We start from the raw sequence: 12,882 nt of genomic DNA on the forward strand, positions 1-12,882 counted from the left end.
GTCTGCACCAGTGCCTCAGTTTCTCTGTCTGTGCAGTAATCAGAACATTATCTGCCTGTGTGTTCTCCCTTTTGGAAAATGAAGCACAGGGTGGAGGACTGGTGTCTGAGATCCCGGGAGGAGACTGGAAATGAGAGGCCTTTTCTGATGGGGATGCCTGGCTTCTGAAGGATGAAGGATGGGGGCAGGCTGGGGACCTCGGGCCGGCTTACCATCCTGCGTGCAGGCTCCCAACAAGTTAATGATGTTTTTGTGTTTTCCAATCATTTTCATCATTTCCATTTCAGAGACCAAGTCAGACAGGTCCTTGTCCGTGGCATCATCTAAGGGGGTAAAGAAGAAGAGGTCAGGCAGGCACCTGCCTTTAGGGTAAAAACCAATTCCATCAAGAAAAATCACAGTATAGCAGTTCTAATATGGCCATGCAGGGCTATGGTGGCAAATGTTTAACAATTGGCTCTCCAGGAGAAAAAATGTACCCACAACACACTTTTAAGTTGAATCTGCATTATTTCTTTATCACGTTCTTAAGCTTAGCCAATTCACAAAACGGTAAATCGAGCTCTGATTTGTAACATCTGCTGATTTCTGAGGTATAAAGGCTCACACTGAAAATTCAACAATCGCAAATTCAAGTAGGCTCCAGCACAATCCTGCCACCATGCTTGAGCTGGCAGGGCCCACCCCAGAGACCCCCCCCACCTCCTCATCATGTTCATCTGATTCAAACCTAAGACTCAAATGCCAAATAATGACTATAATGGGACATAGAGCTGAGGAACCTTGAAGGCTTAGCTTAGGAGAGGCACTCCTTTTCACATCTCCCCCCACCCCCATACTCAGGATCATCCTGCATTAGCAACAGGGCTGTAAATCTGGTGCCAATGGGGCAGCCTGGCAGGGCCACTGAGTGATCATTCATTCAGCTGCAGGGGAAAGAGTCCACACCTGCCTGGTCAGGTGCGTGAGGCCCAGATCCTTACATAAGGGTAGCAGCCTGGGGGACGCCAGCCATCAACCAAAGGACATTCAAAGAACAGTTCTGGTGTTCAACTTGAGGCTTCACTCATAAAACAAACTGAACTAATTGAGGTCTTCGTTTCAACAAAACAACCTGGCACCTCTCCTGGGTCTCTCTCTTTCCCACAATGGCAGAGAAGCCAACTGATTGGGACTCGGGTCAGAGTATCAAGATTTACCTTAGAGTCACAGACTCCTAGAACATCATGGAATCACAGTGGGAAGGGACCTGAGAGGTCCTCTAGTCCACCCCATACCCGAAAGGAAGCCCCTCGGTGCCCTCCCCAAGTGAGGCCTTACACCAGCATGGTATCCAAAGGCACTCTTTGCTTTCAGGGTTTTTTTGCCGTTACAAAAACTGTTGCTATGAAACTTCTGGTACATGAGACTTTCTTTTCTGTCTTTAAGCTCTTTGGGTTATATGCCTCATGGTGGGACTGATGTACCCCCAGATTTTCCCAGATGAAGAAAACCCCTCACGGTAGGCCCATTCCACTTTTGAATAGCTCCAATATTTGGTTGGGTTTCTCTTCCATTGAGTCTTAACCTCCCTCTTTGCAAGGTCTACCCATAGCTCTTAGTTTTGACCTCTGGGATCAAGAATAACTAATATTATTATTATCTCTGACCCCAGAATTGCAATAGTTTATGAGGTATTCAATATAAATCATATCATTTGACCCTCACATCAACTTTGTGAGGGAGGCATACTACAAGTATTTTACAGGTGAGGAAAGTGAAGTTCAGAAACGCCTTGCCCAGGTTCACCCAGCGCCTGAAATGGGACATGACCCTAGGTTTACTGACTCCAGGTAGTATAGCACTGTGCTACACTGTGTCTCCAAGCAGTAGACGCCCAATTTCTAGGTGACGGCATTCCAAATGCTTGGTACTGTGACGTCTTTGCCCCAAAGATAAGGCTGGCACATGAGTGCAATGGATGGAGACTTGTCAGGGAAGGACAAAGTGGAGACTATTAGATTGGAGGCTCCTTGAGGGCAGGGACTGTCTTTTGCCTCCTTTTGTACCCCCAGGGCTTAGTACAATGCCTGGTGCATTGTACTGATTGCCTAAAACCCAGGTCCTTCTGTCTTTAAGTCCAGAGCCCTTTCCAGTCCACTGCAGGGAGTTAACCAGAAGCAGAGAATCTATTAAGATGTCTTTCTGAACTCCTGTCATGGCTATTTGGTGCTATTCATTCATTGCTGACATTTTTTAACCATGGATATTCTGAGGCTGGAAGGGGCTTTCAAGGTCTCCTGGGCAGGGTTCCAACAAAGCATCTTCTGGGGAGCCTACCCAGAATGCTGTGGCCCAGTGATCTTACCCTCCCCAGATCACAGCAGCATTTGCTGTCTGCCTCACTCCTTGGGCAATTCATCACTACGCCTTGTGACATGGCCGCCATGTTGTTTAAGAGTAGTACTGAAGTGTGTGTGTGTGTGTGTGTGTGTGTGTGTGTGTGAGAGAGAGAGAGAGAGAGAGAGAGAGAGAAGAGAGTGAGAGAGAGAGAGGGAGGGTCCTGACTCTCCCCCTTCCTCCAGTGAGCCCCCTGAGGGCAGCATCTAAGTCCACTCCTCGATCTTCCAGGGGCCAGGGCCTTCTTCTCTTTCTCCTGAAGGGAGTTGAACAACCAGGGGAACAACTCCTTTAGTGCATTTTTTGGCCCTTTTTAAGTAACTTCCAGGAAAGGAGATGGTAGCAAAGTGGTGCCATGAGTTCAAATCTGGCCTCAAACATTTCATAGCTTTGTGACTGTGGGCAAGTCATTAACCCCATTTGCCTCAGTTTCCTCATCTGTAAAATGAGTTGGAGAAGAAAATGGCCAACCACTCTAGTATCTTTGCTAACAAAACCCTAAGATGGGGTCACAAAGAGTCAGACACCACTGAAAGGACTCAACAACAGGAAGGGTGGTCCAGAAGGAGGCAACATCTTCTATGTGTCCTCTCCTCCATTCCCCCTTCCCTTGCCAGGCACATTTGCTCATTTGACATTACCTTTCAACATCTTCACCGCCACAGTGACGGGCTTGTTGGGCTTGTCCTTATCGATGCCGATGGCTTCTGCCATGACCACCTGGCCAAAACAGCCTTCACCAAGAGGTTTTCCCAGGGTAAGACTAGAAGGAGAGAAAGACCAGTGAAGACATACTCCCACATGCTTGCTCCTTCCTACCCCCTGGAGTAAACCTGACTGTATTCTTGGAGGGCAAATCACTCAATCCCTCTGAGCCTCAGTTTCCTTGCCTGTAAGATGGAGATAATAATCGTGACACTCACTACCTTCTTCACAGAGTTGCTGTGAGCAAAAGTGTTCTGTGTCCAGTGCCACTGACCTGAGCTCCTGCTGCTGTTCTCACCCTTCAAGGCTCAGCTCCACCCTGCCTCTTCCATGAAGATCTCTCCTGTTTCTGAATACTCTGGAGTCTCCATCACGCAAGTTAACATCAAATCAACAGGCACTGCTCCATATTCTCCCTCCTTAATCAGACTATGAGCCCCCTGAGGGCTCAGAACCATGTTTTCTCTTGTTTCTCCTAGCATAGGGCTGGGTATCTAGCTCACACTCAGTGACCAAAGGAATAGTAAAACTTGTACACCAGAAGGCATGTAGTCCAGACCCCCTTGTTTTTTTTAATACCGATAACAAAGCCCAGAGGGGAAAGGATGCACTCAGAGTCACACAGTGACTTAGTGACAAGGCTCAGATTGGAACATGGCTCCTTACTCCCATTGCCGTGACTAGGGAGAGGGGTTGAAGAATCAGCGTAACTGCAAGGCAGGATGAAGAGAAGAGCAAAAGCGGGGAGGGGGAGGTCTGAGGCTGAGGGGCCCCGAAGCACTGACCGAGATCTGCACAGCTCCCACTTGGGGTCAGCAGGGAGCTCCAGCTCAGACACGTTGGCCAGCATGGGCCCCTCGCTGGAGGAGAGGCGGGCGATTCTCACCAGGGGGGTGTTGGAATTCATGGACGAGTTCGACTCCAGGGACACCTGCTTGAAGGGAGCAAATAGAATGTTATTGCCATGTGTTTTCCAAGCACTTTCCATGTGGCCAGATGGTCTTTCCAAGGAAGGGCAGGAAAAGGGAAAAGCAAGAGCGGCTTCCATCATGCAGTCCCTTGTAATGGGGACTCCCTACTACCAGCTGAGAAAATTCTGTCCTGGCATTCAAGGCCTTCCATGATCTGGCATGATTATGTCCAATCATTCCCTCCCATGCAGTCTATGCTCCAACCAAATTGGGTGCCTCTTAAGTCTTGTCCTCCAGCCCCCTTCTCATCCCATCCAAATATCTCTTGGGATCTCCAGCCTCTGACTTTCTCATGCTTTTCCCTACACCACCTTCCCCCTAAAGTCTCCCTATTCTTAGGGCCCACCTCAAGGGCCACCTCTTCCTCTTCCTCATTCATCTTCCCCAGGGCTGGGAATAATAACCCAGGCGATACCAATGGAAAGGGGAGGACCTGGGCTCCCATTCCAGCCCTTCCACCAGTGTGACCTCAGGCAAGGCCTTGGTTTCCTCATCCTTAAAATGAGTGGGTTGGATCAGATGACCTCCGAGGTCCCTTGCCGCTTTAAATTGATTCACGAAATGCAGGCATCACCTCCATTTTATAGATGAGCAAACAAGACACAGAGAGGTTAAGAAGCTTGGCCAGCGTCACACAGCCAGCAAATATCAGTGCTGGTGTTCAAAGCCAGGTCTCCTAACCTCAAGACCACTTTTCTTCCTACTACACCCCACACCCTAATGACCTTTCCTCTCTTGGGGAGTCCTGCTATCCTGTCCCCCAAACTTTGAATGGCAGCCAAGTTTTTCTGAGACAACCTCCTGGTCCCCTCTCTGTGGGTGGTCAGACCCCCCCCCCAAAAGGGCAAAGGTAGAAAGAACTCAACCAGATACCCTTTCCCCTTCCCCCACTTGCATTAAGCACAGAGGCTTGAACCCAAGCCCTAGAGTGAATGCATTGACTAGGTATAACAGTTCTGAGTCTGTGTGCCCTGGACACAGTCCATTGAGAAAGATGCTCAGGGTCATTCCTGGTGTGTGGTTTGGATGAGAGGAAGTCCCAGAATGCTGGGTTTTGGTTCCTTCCTAGGCCTGAGGCTGAATGGGACCTTAGAAGGCACTGGTGGGAGAGTCCAGGAATTCGAAGCCCCTTCTCCAGATTTTCCTAAAAACACTGTGTGGCCTTAACCAAGCTGAGTTCTTCCCAAGGGCCACAGAGATGCCTGGAGAGCTATCGAATTCACCTGAAAGCCTCCATACCCAGCAGGAACTCATACAACTATGGCCCTTCATGCCAGTGTGTGTGTGGGGGTGTGTGGAGGGAGGTGCCCGGGGCACTTATTTGTATCTTTGCCCTCTTGGAGTCTGACCACCCACAGAAGAGGGGCCAGGAGGTTCGGTCTCAGATAAACCTGGCTGCCTTTCAGGGCTTTCTGGGCAGGATAGCAGGGCTCCTAAGGGGCAGGGCCCGGCTTTTTTCAGGAAGTCAGTAGGGATGGGAAATTTTGTGCTCAGCAGACCAGAGACGAGCTCAAAGTGAGCATTTATCACAAGAATTCAACAGGAACTCTCTGAGCAAATGCTGCCAGACAACTTGCCTAGCAGATCGAGAAAATGGGCCGGACGCTTTGTAAGCCCCATGACTCGTCAAATGACCTAACGCTGCCAGGTGTTTGTGGAGAATGGTTTTATTACGTAGACTCAAACATTCCTGGCATTGCCTTGTATTCAACTTTGTGTTAAATGCTTGTTTGCAGAAACAAGGCCATTGATTTAGAACTGGGATGGATCACAGAGGACATTTTATACAACTGAGGCCTGAGGAAGTCTAAACACTCTTCCAATGTCACAGAAGCATCCAAGGTTGGATTTGAACACTCATCCTCTGACTTAAAAGTTAGTAGTTGCTCCATCTCACCATGATGCCTCTTCTATAGATTCTTCCCCTTTCAGGTATATGCTCCCTGAAGGCAGAGGTCATGTCCCTTTTCAGTTTCATGGTCTCAGCACCAAACACAGGCCTTTGTACACAGGAAATGTTTCGTATAAATGTGTGTTGAACTAGAGTGAACAGATCTCCTGAGGCCTGGCAAGCCTAGGGCTTGATAAATCCTTGGTGCCAGGTTACTGTGGACTCTAGAACTATGGACGGGTTGGTCAGGCCACATTTGGAGTACCGAGCTTTGTTTGGAGAACTTTGTTTTAGAAGAGGCATCGACAAGTTGGACACCCTTGCCCCCTCCCCCCTCTAAGAAGAGGGCAACCAGGCTGGTGAAGAGACAGGAAATGAGGCAGGCCCTTTGAGGATCAACTGAAGAATGTTTAGCTTGGAGAAGAACTGGGGATGTGAGGCAAGACAGCCATCTTCAAAGACCTAGAAGGTGGTCACGGGGAAGGGCATTTGTTCTGCTTGGCCCCAGAGAGCAGGACTAGGGGTTACCAGGAAGATAGATTTTGGATCCGTGTAGGGTAAGTAGGGGGGATGATTCAGTAGCACCAAGGCCTCTTTCCTCTGACCTGGTGAAGTCGGGACCTCTCAAACCATCTTCCTCCAGATGGTACAAAGATGTCAGATTTCAACATACCATGGGCACATGCTCTTATGCCAATTTTAAATATTAAGTCATTTTCTAATAATAGCTCCCATTCCCAGGGTACCTATAAGGTTTTCCAAAACTTTCCTCGCAAGGTGCTTCTGAGGTAGAGAGCATGTTGTTATGCCTGTTTTACAGATGAGGAACCTGAGTGAAATGACTTGCCCATAGTCACATAATTAATTAGCAAGAGTCAGAATTTGAACTCGGGTCTCTTAATTAAGTCCAGCACTCTTCCTACTATGTTCCCTGCATATGGACTAAATCTTATTTATCCCAGTCATCCATGGTTGCCTGAGGCTTTTCTTATAAATTTTTCTATTAAAAGCTAAAAAGAAATACATCTGGTACCCAATTCCAAAGCAAATCTGTTGAGTCCAGAATAGGAGCCTGAAGGCTCTGGCCCCAAGCCCTCTCCAGCCTTGGCAGGGGAAGGGAGAGGATGGAGGGGGAGGATGGTAGGAGGAGGGGCTCGGAATCTTGTATCTACTTTCTGTTACCTGTCGCTTCAGCGGGAACTTGGACACCTTTTGGACAGTGGGGGTGTTGATAGCCTTCTTGGAGGGCATCTTCAGCCGACAAATGGCGACCGCAACTGCCACGGCCACAATAAAGAGACAGAACCCAAGCCCATAACTGAGGAGGCCGGCAAAGATGCTGCCCGAGTCATCCACCTCGACCATTTCTTCAGCTGGGGAGTGATGGGAGAGCTGGTTAGGGGCAGAAGCAGCAGGGGGAAGCCCAGGGAGGGGTAGGAAGGGAGACAGGGAAGGGAAGAGGTAAGGGAGGGGTGGGCAGGGGGAGTTCAGATGCCTAGTGAGCAAGAGTCTGTTTTAAGACTTGGGAGCCCAGGACAAAAAGGATGCTCTGGCTGTGGCAGCTGAGTGTGTGTGTGCGTGTGCCTGTGCATCACAGTGTTGATTTAGAGCTTTAAGGAGCCTTAGAGGGAGTCAATCCCAACCTTCTCATTTTGGGGACGAAAAAAGCAGAAGCCTAGGGAATGCCCATGGAAACCAGCCCGAAGTCTCAAAGGCTTCAGGGGCTGAACTAGAATTCAAACCCAGATGACCTCTAATATGTCGGTTCATGTCTTTCCCAATTCCCGTTAACCTCCCCCAACGTATTCTGTCTTTAGCTTATCTGTACACAGTTGTTTGTGTATGTGTATTGTTTCCCTCTATTAGACTGTAAGCTCTCTGAGGGCAGGGACTGTTTTTGCCTTTCTTTGTATCCCCAGCCCATAGCACAATGCCTGGCTTGTACCAGACACTCAGTAAATGCTTCATGACTTGTTTCTATTTATATGTATGTTTGTGTTTTAGGGATCTCAGAGGCTATCCCAGTGCCTCATTTTACAGATGAAGATGAGTTACATAACGTGCCCAGGATGACACAGATTGTTAAGTAGCAGAAACAATTCAAATTCAAATCCTCTGACCACAAATTCAGTGCTACTAGACACAGCACAGTACGGGGAAGGAGCGCTGGGTTTGACATCAGACCTGGATTCAAACCTCTGAGCGGCTCCTTGATACCTAGAAGATCTAAGGCTGGCCAATTTCCCTCTCTATGCCTCAGTTTCCTTATCTGTAAATGAGGGGGCTGGACGACATGCCCTCTTCGATCTCTTCCAGGGCTGTGGTCTTATGATTCCTGTGTGGCCTCTTAAATGTTTGTGTGAGTTTGCACGTTGGTTTTGTCCCTGTGTCTGTGTGTGGATGCATCATAAAAATCTGAGGCTGGTGGGACAGACCCTCAAGGAGCATTTCGGGTGGGCCAGGACAATGTTCCCTGCATGCTCTTTTATACAACTATAGCTGGGTTTGCCTCTAAAAGTCAGAAGGAAACTTGTGTGCGTGTGTGCGTGTGTGTGTGTGTGTTGTTTTAAATCCCTAAATAAAAATAACTAAATGAGAAAAAGGTTTTGGGCAAAGCTTCCCGGGCCTGCTTTCCCAGACATTCCTTGGGAATTCTTCTATCCCTGCTTTGGAAAGGACACTGGTTCTAAGCAGACAGCCCCTTTATTAGGGGATTGGATTTGCCAAAGCTCATTTCCAAATACAGCATTAGGGACTACGATCTGAAACGGCCCTGACCAAGATGGTAGAGACTTGGGAGATGGCACGGGGAGGACGGAGAACGGGGAGCAGGGGGGAGGGACAGGGAGTCAAAGAGCTTGGAACCCCAGGAGGGCCCTAGGCACACAGAGCCAAGGGCCCCCACCTATGGAGCTTCCCCTGATTTGTGAACGGAGGCCAATTATACCCAGCAGAGCATCCACAGCTTCCCATGCTGTGAGAGCTTAGTTATGCCAAAGGAGCCAGTGGGGACGGCCCCCTTAGGACTCTCCCTAGGTTAACTGTGGGGACAGACGGGCAAGCATGTCAGGGCAAAGGGCCTCAGACACAGGCTACGCCACTGCTTGCTGTGTTTCCCGGTGACCTATATACTGTACAGGTGATTGTCTTTTACATATGTGGGCAAACAGACTGGGCAAGAGGGCCCGTCTATGAAAGCTGTCTACAGATCTGTCTCTTTCTGCTTAGAATCCTCAATAGGATCCCAGAGCAGAAGGACATTTTAGGAAATCACCATTTTGCAAATGAGGCGATCGAGACGTAGAAAGTGACTTCACCTAAACCTCACAGCAAGTCAGCAGCCATGCTGGGACCAGAACTCAGGTAGACTCATTTTATACCAGAGTCCATACTCCTGGGAGTCACTGTATGGTCAGGGTGGGAATTGGGATGGCTACATTATTAAGATATCCTGCCTTTTGAGGAGAAACACTGAGGGTAGTGCCATTGGTAAGGGAAGGAAGGGGAGAATTCTGTTCTGTAATGGCCAGTCCAGATGGGATTGGCAATTTAGGATCTCAATTTCCATTTCCAATTGAATCTGGTTTCCCCAGCCCCATGTACCCCACAGTACATGGCCAACCTTGAGAAGGTCTTGTTTCCAGCCCTCCTACAGGTGGCACTTTGGCATTTCTAAGAATCCCCCACTGCAATGTTCCCAACAGGAAAGAGAGGGGCCAGGCCCAGATGGAAAGCAGGGGGAGGGGAGTACCTGGGAGGACCATCAACCAAGCAGAGTGGTGCGAGAACCCAATAGAATTCCCAGCAAGACAAGTATACTCCCCCGCATCCTCAAAGGTGACATTGCGCAAATAGAGAATTTCTAGTTCCTTATCCGTGGTGTTAACTCCTGCCGTCTAGAAAGACAAAAAGACACACCGAGATAGGAAGGGCAGCAAGAGACAGAGTAGAGGGAGCTGCTCAGGTCCCCAGCACGCAACGCAGAAGATCATCAGCTTTCACAGGCAAATTGTCTGACACAGATGGAGAACCAAACCAAACCAAACCAAACCGAAAAGTAATTCACACGGCCCCATCTTCCCTTTCATTCCAGACCCCACTGGCAACCTGTAGTTGAAAGCAAGGGGTTCCCTTCACCAGGCATTTACTCTGTCCCACTAAAGCGGCAGCATGCAAGCAAAATCATCTCAATGGAAAAGTCACCCCACAATGTGACTGGGGGGTGGGGTGTTAGTACAGTGGCCTCAGGGATGAGCTAGGAGCTCAAGGATGGGGGTGAACTGGTGAAGAAAAGAATGGAAAGGCTCATCTGTCTCAGTACAAGATGGTGGGCCTCTGAGCTAGATGCCCCCTCATTTTATTGTTTCCTTTTTTGCTCTCTGGCTAGGCAGTGGGGTTAAGTGACTTGCCCAGGGTCACACAGCTAGTAAGTGTTATGTGTCTTGAGACCTGATTTGAACTCAGGTCCTCCTGAATCCAGGGCCAGTGCTCCATCCACTGCGCCACCTAGCTGCCCCCAACCCCCTCATTTCAAATGAGGAAACTCAGGGGATGGAATGTGTACAGCTAGCAAGTGACAAGAGTCAAGGTTTGAATCTCCAAATCCCGTGCTCCTTTCATCATGCTAGGCCACCTCTCAGGGGAGGGGGTTGAGGAAGGCCCACTTTGGCTAACACAGCCAAAGAACTTGTAACATACACAAAGAACAGTGTAGCATACATACACTGTTTGTAGCCTGAGGATCAGGCAAGGTGGGGAAGGGGACTGGACAGAGGCTAGAGGTGGGTAGAAGGAAGCTGATTAGAATGAAGTGAGTGCACATATTAACAATGCTGCTGGACCACATCTTTTGGCAGGCCGGACCCTGGCTCTGACCAGTGATTATGTTCTATTAATAATATAATCAATACGGTTAGGTGACCCTGCTCACAGGTGGGATGGAAAGCTCGCAGGGCTACTAGCTGGCATTCAGCCCAATGCCCCTCATTTTACAGAATGGCAAAACCCAAGAAGGGCAGTGATTTGACCAGAGTCACACAGCAAATGAATGGCAGAACCAAAACTCAAACCCAGGTCATTTAAGACCCCAGCTAACACCTACAACCCCTTTTACTTTGCCGTATTTTGACGGGAATGGTCACAAGCGTGCATTCCTAAGTCTAGCACTCATCATGGAAAGGGGATAAATTTCTAGAAAGAGAGCATGTTGAGAAGATGGGATGTTTCCGTGTTTAAAAAGTTCAGTCACTTTATTGTGGGAATTTTTCCATTGCATTCGATGATTGACATTTTAATCCAAAGTATATACATATATTATATATGCGTATATATATATATATACATTGACACACACTATATGTATAAATATACATAGACACACACATATACATAGCAAAGAATTAAGATTAAGCCATTCAGCACCAGATGACAGTGTGTAACCAAATGATTTTTTAAAAAACAACTTGATCAGTTTCTTTAAAAGGTTAAAAGCTCATTCCCTGCGTGTCGCTAAGGCTTTGGGACAGAGTCAGTCTACAGTTACCTGGTCTGGATTTGCGAATGTGGAGCCAAAATGGCTTTTCGGCTATGCCTACGAAATTGTTGGCTCTACAAAGGTATTCTCCTTCATCCTGTTCTGTCACATTGAACAGATTCAGGCTAGCGTCTGCTTCAATGGTACTGCTGACCCATGACTGCAGGAACAGACAGAAACCTGGACTTCAGTACACCACAAACACCAGCCACCGCTGGGCACCCCGCGTAATTTCTTCCCGAGCCTTTGGCTCTTTTCCCTGGCCTCGGTCGCACCGTTCACATCCCTCTCCTCCCTCTCCCCTTGCCCTCGCCCGACAGTGGCATCTGACATCATCTTTTCTGGTGCTCCTGAGCCTAAGAACTGTGGGAGGAAAATGATGTTATCAACACACACACACACACACACACATGCACACACACACCCCTTGGCACTAAGAGACTCACACAAATGTCAGAACTTGAAGGGACCCCCTTGAGAATTATATCATTTATTCCATCGGATCCCTTGTTCTACAGATGGAGAAACTGAGGCCAAGACTTATGTCAAAAGCCATATTCTATAAAGTATAGAATGACATGTGGTGTCGAAAGGGAACTCTGTACCAACAGATGAGAGAAACTCTTGTTTCCCGATGGCCCCGGGAAGATAAGTGCTGTGCTCCATCACAGAGGGGCTTAGCAGGGACAGGCGTCTGTGACCTGACTTGGCAAATACGGTTTCAATTATCAGAGCTCCAAAATAGAGTTTGGAAGACAAAATACAAAGTGCAGCAGCCGCCAGAGCCCAGCTGCTGGCTTGGCTTTTTCGAGCAGTTACATTTTCCACTGGATAGAGGACATTTCTTTTTTAAAAAGGGCTGCGTGGCGAAAGCAGAAGATCACACAGACAGATGGGCACCCAGAGCTCCCAGATTACATACCTCTCCCTCTGCCCTTTCCCCCTTTTTCTTCCCTGGGCTTTCTTCCAAGCAGGTTCCAAATCACTAGATAGATAGTTCTCTTCAGGGCTTTGGTGTCTAAACCTTATTGGGTCTTTCTGGGAGACTTCTGCGCTGCTGTATGGGAAGGGGAGCTGAGAGCCGAGGCAAACCATCTCCTCAAATTCTGAGGAGCCAGAAGCACAGCCATGGGAGGCAGACCCCTGTGCAGCTGACTCCTCGTGTAAACTGAGGGTTACAGAAGCAGTCAGCACCGATCTCCTCCTCCTCCTCTGAACATATCTGACCTCTGCTATCAAGGAGCCGAAGAAAAGATCTGTATCACCATGACACTCTGTTGGAGTCTAACTTGGGGCAAAGCTTATTTGAGTCAAATCTATGGAGTTCAAAATCCTTCCCCTCCCCCCCCGGAAACCAGAAGACAATCAGGCTGGATGTCATGGGAGAGGGAAGCACGCTGGTG

General features: G+C 48.6%; 1 protein-coding gene across 10 annotated transcripts in view; it reads right to left on the reverse strand.

Annotated features, from left to right (window-relative positions):
• Positions 1-12,882, reverse strand: part of FGFR3 (fibroblast growth factor receptor 3) — a 92,032-nt gene that overhangs the window by 17,467 nt on the left and 61,683 nt on the right. For 3 of the 10 annotated variants that reach the window (XM_020992242.2, XM_020992240.2, XM_020992235.2), the window contains 5 exons: positions 9,698-9,842; positions 7,129-7,319; positions 3,870-4,015; positions 3,021-3,142; positions 213-323 (listed from right to left, as the gene is read on the reverse strand). In XM_020992242.2, the coding sequence (XP_020847901.1) occupies positions 213-323; positions 3,021-3,142; positions 3,870-4,015; positions 7,129-7,319; positions 9,698-9,842 (715 nt within the window). Of the gene's footprint in view, positions 1-212; positions 324-3,020; positions 3,143-3,869; positions 4,019-7,128; positions 7,320-9,697; positions 9,843-11,488; positions 11,640-12,882 lie in introns of all 10 variants that reach the window. The other 7 variants (XM_078148902.1, XM_020992237.2, XM_020992231.2 and 4 more) reach the window with 3 other exon arrangements.

The sequence above is a fragment of the Phascolarctos cinereus genome, unplaced genomic scaffold, assembly GCF_003287225.1.
Source record: "Phascolarctos cinereus isolate Bilbo 61053 unplaced genomic scaffold, phaCin_HiC Scaffold_9;HRSCAF=440, whole genome shotgun sequence".
NCBI classification, from domain to species: Eukaryota; Metazoa; Chordata; class Mammalia; order Diprotodontia; family Phascolarctidae; genus Phascolarctos; species Phascolarctos cinereus.